This window comes from Rhinopithecus bieti, unplaced genomic scaffold (genome assembly GCF_001698545.2).
Source record: "Rhinopithecus bieti isolate Rb0 unplaced genomic scaffold, ASM169854v2 scaffold_4600, whole genome shotgun sequence".
Classification (NCBI taxonomy): Eukaryota; Metazoa; Chordata; class Mammalia; order Primates; family Cercopithecidae; genus Rhinopithecus; species Rhinopithecus bieti.
The window spans coordinates 1,200,790-1,210,841 of record NW_016804545.1 but is presented as its reverse complement, the minus strand read 5'-3'; the positions used below and the strand labels follow the sequence as shown (position 1 = coordinate 1,210,841).

The following is a 10,052-nucleotide window of genomic DNA, read 5'->3' as shown; positions in this document are numbered from 1 at the left end:
AGCAGGCGCATCTGGGTGTGGGCAATGACACGAATGACTTGGCAGTACTTCTTCATGCTGCTGAAGTCCTTCTCCAGCTGCTTCTTGCCATCCTCATCCTGCCATTTCTTGCAGTACTTGGTAAAGGCCTTCTTCTTAGATTTATGCCAGTTCTTATAGAAACGCCTCTTGCATTCATCACTGATGTGCTCAGCAAAGACAGTCTTGAAGGTCCGGAGGCCTCGAGGGGTTTCCACGTAGCCCACAATGCCCACAACCACCATGGGTGGCGTCTCCACAATGGTTACAGCCTCCACCACCTCCTTCTTGTTCACCTTAGATCCTGGCCTGTCGACTTCCCGCACGATGTGGGTCATGCCAGCCTTGTATCCCAGGAAGGCTGTGAGGTGGACCGGCTTAGACGGATCATCCTTAGGGAAGCTCTTAACCTTCCTGCGATGCCTGCTGCTGTGCTTCCGGGGCAGGAAGCTGAGGGACCCATGTCTGGGAGCGGAGAACTTTCTGTGAGACATCACGCCATCAAATCCTGCCGGTAGAGCAGCCCTCTTTACTTTTAAAGTCAGGATCTTGTACTTTAAAATTTTTCTTTTATGTTATTTGGATTACTTATGCTTTTTTGGCCTCAGATACTCTCTCAGAGGCCAAATAATTTTTTTCAGGCCTCTTTATATTTGCAAGCATGTTAGTTAGCTAGATAGCATACAACATAGTTTATGCTTGCTCTTGACAGGAAACAAAGTTAGTTTTTTCTGTTTGTCATTGAACTAGTGCCATGAAGTTTGGTTGGTATTGAGATATCAAGATCGATAGCCTCAGAGGTAAGATGGACCTCTATGATACTAGGCAAGTTACTAAAACTATGTAGGCCTTAGTTTCCTTGTCAGTAAAATGGGGATAATAACAGTTCCTACTACATATAATTGTTATGAAGATTAAATAAAAATGTAATTAATCGGCCGGGTGCGGTGGCTTACGCCTGTAATCCCAACACTTTGGGAGGCCGAGGCGGGTGGATCATGAGGTCAGGAGATCGAGACCATCCTGGCTAATACAGTGAAACCCCGTCTCTATTAAAAACACAAAAAATTAGCCGGGCATGGTGGCAGGCGCCTGTAGTCCCAGCTACTCAGGAGGCTGAGGCAGGAGAATGGCGTGAACCTGGGAGGTGGAGCTTGCAGTAAGCCGAGATCGCGCCACTGCACTCCAGCCTGGGTGACAGAGTGAGACTCCGTCTCAGAGAAAAAATAAAAAAAAGTAATTAATCTTGAATTAATATGAGTTGAATACTTATTACATAGTAAGTGTTCAGTAAGTGCTAGCTTTAATTATTGTTGTAATTACTTTAGGTTGTAAGTCTGCTTGATTGTGAACAACACATATGTCAAATGTTGTTAAGCAATTAGTACTTAACACAAGTTTATTATTATCCATTTATATACTGGTTACATTTAGTAATAAGAATGCCAGAAAAAGAAACACATTGAAATTAAGATTATTGCATTTGACTGGGTGCAGTGGCTGATTCCTGTAATCCCAGCACTTTGGGAAGCCAACATGGGAGGATTGCTTGAGCCCAGTTCAAGACCAGCCTGGGCAACAAAGCAAGACTTTATCTCTATTATTAAAAAAAAAAAAAAAAAAAGACTATTGCATTTGATTCTGGTTTCATTATTTTACACTTCCTTATTTCCCTCAAGTTGATGAGTTGCACTTATGGAGTTTTTTTCTCCTAATGTGACTTTAACATTTTTCTTGTAAAATATTACTCATTTCTGAAACTTCTTTTATCTTTTATTTTTTTTTGCTAGAATTCAAACTCAAATTCCACCAGTATTTTTAAGTGTCATCTATGTGCCGGGCTCTGGGCTAGATGTTTGAACATACCTAGCTATTATCTCCCTTTCACAGATGAGAACAAAGTTCAGAGAATCCAAGTGAATGGCTCAAGATCATCCAATTAATAAGTAGCAGTTGAAGGAATGACAAATAAGCCTCAACCATAAACCAGTGAGAAAACTTTAGGAGCAATATGATCAAATAGTATGGAAGAATATGCAGAGAGAGTTATTTGTTTTTCTTCAAAAAAGGGTGGGGAAGAGAGTCAGGGAAGTCTTTGTGAAGGAGATGAAATTTAGTCTACTAGGTGGCCAGTCAATCCATAAACAATTGGAGTTGACTAATGTGGAAAATAATATTTTTCTTTTTATTTCCTCTGTTCTCAGTTGTGTATAATAGTTTATGATATACAGTGCAAAGTAAATAAATTACCATTAAATAGAAGATTAAATGGTAAACATGAGAGACAAGTATTTTATTTTGTGATATGCAGGTTATGAGTATATTCACAGGCTTTTAAAATATAAAGAAGGCGTAATGGAAGAAGACCCATTATCAAGGTTTTCAATGATAGAACACGTGTCCTTTCACCAAGTTTGGTTACAGCTTTTATAATATAATACTAATCCTTGAAATGCTTGGTAAATATGCCAATTCTGGGTACAAATGAATCCTCCACTTCTGAAGGCTTGGTGTGGACTCCGATTTAGGTCTCCAATACATGTCCAGCGATTTTTGGTGCCCTTTTGGGAAGTACACCACTTGGCATGATCCTGATAAGAACTGAAATAAGAGTGTCGTGATAACTTAATTGCTTTGATATTGTAGACATGGTAAGGAAGGGAGCAGTTTGAGGGAAGCTCTTGTCTTTTTCGCTGCCAGGTTTCTGTTAACAAGTGTGTCTTCAGCCGTTGAGCCATCCAGGCTGCAAAGATGTCTAGGGTTTAGGAGGAGAAATATAGTGAGGCTGGTATTTACACTTAGATTAGTCCCTGAAAATATACTCTGGAATGGAAATCATCATTCACCCCTGATATGTGGATGTCGCAAGCACAATAATAACAATATAATTGAGATAGTGCATGAGAAAACATTTTGTAAATGCTAAAGTGATGTGTAAATGAAAGTTATTATCATCATTACTATGATGATGTTAGTATTTGCAAACATCTTCTGTTCTATAAAATGAGTGAAGCAATATATGTCTTTGTCCTGGAAAAACCTTTGGAAAAAAATTAGACTAGAGAAGGAATCAGGGCCAGTTTCTAGGGAACTTTGTAAATCATGCCAAAATGTTTGGATTTTCCTGAAATCAATGGGAAGTTTTTAAAGGAATGTTAGTAAAGAATTAATAGAAACTGGTTTATGATAATAAATATCAGTTTATGATAATAAATATCAGTTGAGAGGCAATGGACAGGATTGGGAAGGATGGGTTAGAAAGAAGAAAGGAAGAACATAAAGCTGTCACAATAACTGTGTCAATAAACACAGGTGGGACCCATGGCAGTGGCAAAGAGTTTGGAGAAGATACAATAAATGCGAGCGTTATTAAGGATCTGGAACTGACTGAATTTGATAGTTTGATAGAGGGGTAAGAAGAAGAAGAGATGGGGAGTGACTGGATGACTATGCAGAATACAAGAAAAAGTAGATTTGTAGGGGATGATGATGCAGTGATTTTGGCATGTTGAACTTGGTGTGGCTGTACCACCTTCAAGTAGAAATGTCTCACTGCTGTTAAATACATCAGACAGCATAGAGGTCTGGGGTAGAGATCAAGACTTGAGAATCATTGGCAGGCTTGCTGGAATTGCCCAGCATGGGTATGTAGAATGAAATAAGGAAGGGTGGGGGGTACATGGCAACCCAGTCACCTAAAGAGTAGTCAGAGGAAGAGGACCTGGCAGAAGAAACTTAGAAGTGGGAGGAAGACCAGGGGACTGCGTATTCCCCAAAATCAGTGAAGGTGAGAGTTTCAAAAAGGAAATAATTTCAACAGTGCCACATTCTGCAGAGACTATTTCTGTCCTGTCAAGTTTGAGATCTCTAGTGCCTAACACAGGGCTTGGCTAGTAGTAGTCTTTCAGTAAATTGTATTCAATGTATAAAGGAAGGAAGCAATTAATCAAAGAAGACAGTGAACAATTAAGGAAGACTAAGACAGCCACTGGTGACTGGGGAGAGATTCGAGTGTCTACAGACAGAAGCAAGACTGCAGTGAAGGAACATTGAGCAAGTGAAGGCCCTGGTGAGTTTGAAAAAAATAAATCTGAAAGAAAAGGAATATAGATGCTTTAGAATTGAGGGAGGGTTTTTAGGCATGTTTGTATGTTATGAGGAAGGAGCCTGGGGAGTGGGAGAGCTGAAACAGAACAGAGAGAACAGATCAGGTGGACAAATCAAGGTATGCTGAGGCTGAGATAGGTTTCAGAGCATAGGGGGTTCATCACTTCTTTGGGGGTGGGGGAAAACCCTGCAAAAAGGAAGGAGAACAGATAAGATTGTTGGAGGGGTGAGGGGCCATATTGAAGTGGTTTCTCCCTAGCGATCATTGTTCTATTTATGAAGGAGAAAAGGAAGCTATGAGTGAGGGGTCAGAGTAGTGTAAAGGACTTGAGAGTAAGGAAGGCTTAAAATAACTGCTCAGGGAATAGAAGAAATGGAGATGACTATGGCCCGATGCCAAGCAGAGGCTGGAGACTGAGTTTTCACTGGCCCCTGGCTGGATGGCTATGAGATACTTTTGTGGTTGACTCAGCAACCTGGTTATTCAAGTATAGCAGGCTAATGTTCGAACTGATCCTTGACTTTCCTTTTTCCTTTTCTCTTTGCTCCCTTTTTTCATCTCTCTTTCCCTGAATACTCAGAATATTTCTCTAAGCTATCCCTACTGAGTTCAGCAGCAGAATTATATAGCATGTTGTTTGATGATGGTCTTTCATACCGTCAAGAAAAGAATCAGACTTTGCAAAATGGAGGAATTTTTGTCCCTGGGCTGACTGAAGTGTGGTGAGGAGCCTGCCAGGAATCTCTGATGAGCTGGCCCTGTTGCACAACTGGGGCATGTGAATGAGCTCCTGGTGAAAGGTGGCCGGGATGGAACAGCTGTAGACGTTTGGGTTGCAGACCAAGAGCTGAGAATCTGAATCAAGAAACAGTGAAGAAAAGTTGAGAATTAAGACACAAATGGAAATGCCTGCTGATATTATAGATTTTGTTTTGGATTAAAAAACAAAACAACACAAAAACAAAGGCATTTCTTTCTTTAAACCAATAGCCTTCAAATAACTTTTTGTTAAAATAACTGACACCTGTTAAACATTTCCTAGTTTCCAGACATGGTCCTACAAGTTTTACATGGGTTTACTTGTTTAATCCTCAAAGCAACCATATTATCAGGTAAATTCTGTTGTTATCATTATCTTTATGGATGAATTAACTGAGAATTTACATCACATGCCCAAGATTATAAAGTTTGTAATTGCTGAAATTGATATTCAAACCCAGGTAATCTGGCCTTGGAGACCATATATTTCTAAATGTACATATACATATACAAAAGTCGAGAATTCCATGTACCAATCAAACAGCTTTAAGAATAATCAGCTCCTCAGTGTGCATGCCTAATCTCTGTGATTTTCATCAGCATCATATGATTTCAACTAGTGAGACTAGAGCTTGACTAGGATTAGGAGCTCAGTGATCCTTGCCATAAGATGGAAATTTGATGAGAAACATTTTCTAAACTTCCTGTATCTATAGGCAAGTTGGTTTTCACTACTATTTAGCTACCAACCTGTCCCTACTTCTCCTTTCCCACCACAGTTTGCCAAATCTAAGTATTTTTGGCTGAGCTTGAAATCTTAAAGGAAGATTATCTGGCTCAGAGGTGTCATGTTGGTGGCCTACAAGGAACATGTGGCCTGGAAAACTTCAAAAAAAAATTAAGATTGAGCTCATATTTAGAAATCAGTTTCTCTCTCTCTCTCTGACACACACGCACACACACACACACACATATACACAAACCCTCTAGGTTTCTGGTACTTCATGAGAAATATGAAGATTTGTAATCATTAGGCTTGCATTCCCATAGAGCCACAATACAATGGAGCTGAGGCTTTAAGGGAAGCTAGACAAGGGTCAGCACCCCAGTTTATCACTATCCTCACTTCCCATGTAACATCTGTCTGTTTCACTCATATATGTTATCTACCAGGCCCCTGAATACATTTGAAACTACTGCCCTGATCAAGTTCAACAACTGCACTGGTAGATTAAGAGCCAAAGCCCAGTAAATGAGCCTGCCCAAGACCTCACTATGGCAAAGCCAGCATTAGAATCTAGGTATCAGAGGGTCTATGAATAGATTAATAAATGAAGTGACACATTTATGAATATATTTCCAAATCCTTTCTTCAACATAGTTATCTGTTTTTTTTCTCACATACTTTAGTTTTACCTATTGCCTCATACTGATTGTACTTGAATGTTATGCAGATGCCACTTTGTCCATTTCGTCTCCCTGTGGGTGGATAATCATAGCCTTCTTCCGGAACTGGAGGAAACTGAGGGATGGAATGAATCAGCCAGAACCCTTGAACTCTGTTCCACAGCAGTAAACCTACCAAAGATACATTTGACAAAGATAAATCAGAAAAACAAAGCTTCTTTTAAAATAGGGTTCACAGTGGCAACATTTAAGCCCATTTATGCTTCAGAGTAGTGTTTTATCAGGCTAATAATCACAAGGATCGTGCTTATTTTTCAAAGATTTCAAATACAATTCTGGCATATATCACATTGCCTGATTACTGATAAAAAGCCACCACAAAAAGGGAACCAAGGTAGCCATCCTGTGAAGAGTTAAGAGGAATTTCATGTTGAAATCACAAGGAAAATTTGTTTTGGCAGAATGCAAATTTGCTAAATTGGAATTTGGCCTTGTTAAACGATATAGTCACCTAGCAAGATTTAGATAGCGTCTTCACTGCTAAGCAGCTAGGCTGTTTTCAAAAGCCGACTGAAAAACAGAGTTGAAAGAGAAAATATCAAATAAAGAAATGTACTCACAATAATTTGTTATAAAAAGCTGCTGCCCATTTATTGGCAGAAGAGTCACCATTTCTACAAGCCCAATAAAAGAAGCAAAGAGAAAAAAAGGAAGCTGTGCTAAAGCATCCTAGTTAATTACGTTTGTAAAAATCTCTAGAGCAAAATAAATAACATGAAAGCCAGTAAGGAAGAAAATAGATTTTTATCACTTTGTGACATGGCAAAATGAACTTTGTAAAACAGACGCCTGACTATTTTTGTGTTTAGAAATTTATCAGGGTAGGTTTGGTATGATAGCTAGACTTTCCAGTTTGCATATGACTATGCAAACATAAGATTCACTCATGTTTGCCTAATTGTTAGATTAAAAACCAAATGTCTTCTAGTTATTTTCTTTTCAAAGAGCCTATTTTAAGAAAGCGTACTGTTGTTCTTTGGGTGGAAATAGAATCAATACCTGTGTCAAGGTGGAAAATATTGAAAGTTCTGTTGTGTAACAGAACTGGATAACCTTCAAGAGTTCTCCTCTGTGCAGATGAGTGCGCCAATTTGCTGGAATCCTATCCTCCTGGTGGGTGTGTGTGTTCTCAGTATCAGAATGTCATAGGATATTAAGGTATCTGTTGGCCAAGAGAACCCCTCCACTTCATATTGCACCCTACTCCTTTACAGCCATTTCCCCAAACCCTTGTGGCAGCTAGCAGGGTAGAGCAGCAATGATGTGGGAGATTGTTGGAGGAGAGGTTGAAGAATGTAGCATGTTATGAAAATTGTTGGGTTCCCAGTAAATAGGGCATTCAGGAGAGCTACTTTGCTAAATAAAAAGCTTTCAAAGTTCATGACCGTTGTCAGCATTACAAACTATATTCTAAATCAGAGGCTGCAAACTGACATCCATGAGCCAAATCCAGCCTATGGATACATTTTATTGGGCTTGCAGAGTATTTTTTAAACTTTGAACTTAGTGCCAACATTTAAAAACTAGGGAGATTTTCCACAAATATTAATTTTCAACATCTCCTGGAAAATTGTGTCCGTATCAGGCAAGTTGAATGGTAGCTTCCTCCTTTCACTTGCTGACATCATTTGCCTGCTCCCTGAAGGCATTTGAATTTGGAACCTTCTGAATACTTGTTGCCATGGAAAGTTATGTATGATATATTAAATTGAAAAAAGGTTGAAAAATAGTCATTACAGTAGTTTTGTAAAATGTTTTAAAATATGTATTTTAGAAAAGTAGAAAGGATTAAATATGGTTTATCTAATGGGCATTATGATTATAGATTTTTTTTGTTTACCTGTATTTTGAATTTTCTATGGTTCACAAACATGTATGCAAAGTTTAGAAATAGAAAATTATAAAAGTATAATAAAATTACTATATGTGATAATGTAAACAACATGATAAAATTAATATAAAAAACTATTTAAAATACTTTTTTCAAAAATGTATATTTCCAAGGGAACTGTATGTTAAGAAGAGTTCATTTTACTCTATATAAATTATATCTCAATAAATCTGACTAAAATGTGTTTGTGCACATATACTACATGCACATATACATATATACATATTCATGTGCATGTATATATATATATATATATAATTGCAGGTGTGTGTGTCCACAGTGTCAGTGCCTGGATTCCTGCTGCAAAGCAAATATTTTAAAATGTATTAAGAAGTAAAACGAGATTTCTAAAAATGAGAATGCCAAGTCAAATCATATAATTATATTATAACCAGTGATACAGAAGTCATACATTTCAATAACTCAAATAAACTATTAAGAAGGAAAGCTATCTATTTAGTATGAATATAAGGATATTCAAGATGAAATATTTAAGAAAATGTTGATTTCCAATAGGAAAGAGAAACCAAGAATCTTTGTCATACCTTTGGTGTGTCCATACTTCCTGCTGCAATTCACAGATTTAGGGACTCCATCATTGTATATTAGATAGGCTGTGTTGTTACTCTGCAGGAATATACTAGGGTCAGAATGGTGTAAATCTTCCACTTACAAACTCTCACAACATTTCTACCAGCTACCCAGCCTGCAATACATTGCTTTCATTAACACACATGAGAAGTCATCTATTCTCCTAATAGGCAGCTTCCCCATCAATATGAAGCCTGTGACATGTAAGACAGGGAAAAGGAAGTCCATTTTTAACTATGCATGATTTTTACTCATGTGACAGGAGCCCTATGCATTGTGATCTGTGTTAGAGGGCAATGTTCCTATTTCTCTCGGTTGTTTTGGAACCAAATTTCTGATTAAGCAACCAGTGTATAATAAAGGAGTACTGAATTATTTGTTCAGGAAATGAAGTAGGAACAACCAACCAAGGATTACATCTAAGGTTTTTTCCATTGATATTATAGGCACAGTGCAGAACCGGCTGTCAGGATCTGATTTCCTCTGCCCACTTTGTGCTTCACTTCACTGCTGGGTAGTAGCTTTGTGTTTAATCAGGATTCCTCATTATCTGCTCTCCCTTCCTCCTGTTATGGGAGGATTTTTCTGCAATCCATTTTTCAGTGTCACTTCACCTTTCCAACTTGATATTTTCCTGCTTAAAAAAGTGGTGAAATTTACTGTGTGATATTGGGTTTCCTCTGGTAAGGCCAAATATGAGTCAATTTTCAAACAGCCAAATCTTAGAGCCAAAATAAAGCTATTATTTCGATCACATCTATTTTGCATGTTTTAGAAACTTGCTAATATTTGTTTTAGGTGGTTCCATTTAATTTGTGTGATGATACAACTTTTATTGAAGCCAATAATGTCAATATTTAAAAAAATCTCAGTGACATCATTAAAAGCAGGAAAGGGTAACCTATGTCCTTAAAAAAGGCCCTTGCGGCCGGGCGCGGTGGCTCAAGCCTGTAATCCCAGCACTTTGGGAGGCCGAGACGGGGGGATCACGAGGTCAGGAGATGGAGACCATCCTGGCTAACACGGTGAAGCCCCGTCTCTACTGAAAAATACAAAAAAAACTAGCCAGGCGAGGTGGCAGGCGCCTGTAGTCCCAGCTACTCAGGAGGCTGAGGCAGGATAATTGGCGTAAACCCGGGAAGCGGAGCTTGCAGTGAGCCGAAATCTGGCCACTGCACTCCAGCCTGGGCGACGGAGCGAGACTCCGTCTCAAAAAAA

The 10,052-nt window shown here is 38.7% G+C and overlaps 3 protein-coding genes across 4 annotated transcripts in view; 1 reads left to right on the top strand and 2 right to left on the bottom strand.

The window, feature by feature from the left end:
• Positions 1-538, bottom strand: part of LOC108527676 (60S ribosomal protein L3-like) — a 1,844-nt gene extending 1,306 nt beyond the window's left edge. Inside the window, exon 1 of the mRNA XM_017869090.1 lies at positions 4-538. Coding sequence (XP_017724579.1) covers positions 4-512 — 509 coding nt within the window. The 5' untranslated portion in view covers positions 513-538. The remainder of the gene's footprint in view (positions 1-3) is intronic.
• A 1,744-nt stretch (positions 539-2,282) lies between these two features.
• DNASE2B (deoxyribonuclease 2 beta) overlaps positions 2,283-10,052 on the bottom strand; it is a 17,411-nt gene continuing 9,641 nt past the window's right edge. Inside the window, exons 3-6 of one of the 2 annotated variants that reach the window (XM_017869106.1) lie at positions 8,789-8,870; positions 6,302-6,463; positions 4,784-4,981; positions 2,283-2,773 (exon numbers count right to left, since the gene is read on the bottom strand). In XM_017869106.1, the coding sequence (XP_017724595.1) occupies positions 2,424-2,773; positions 4,784-4,981; positions 6,302-6,463; positions 8,789-8,870 (792 nt within the window). In that variant the 3' untranslated portion in view covers positions 2,283-2,423. Of the gene's footprint in view, positions 2,774-4,783; positions 4,982-6,290; positions 6,464-8,788; positions 9,085-10,052 lie in introns of those variants that run through there. The other variant, XM_017869107.1, reaches the window with a different exon arrangement.
• Positions 2,781-10,052, top strand: part of LOC108527687 (uricase) — a 51,415-nt gene continuing 44,143 nt past the window's right edge. The window contains exon 1 of the mRNA XM_017869109.1: positions 2,781-4,087. The gene's annotated coding sequence lies outside the window, so the exon portion shown is untranslated. The remainder of the gene's footprint in view (positions 4,088-10,052) is intronic.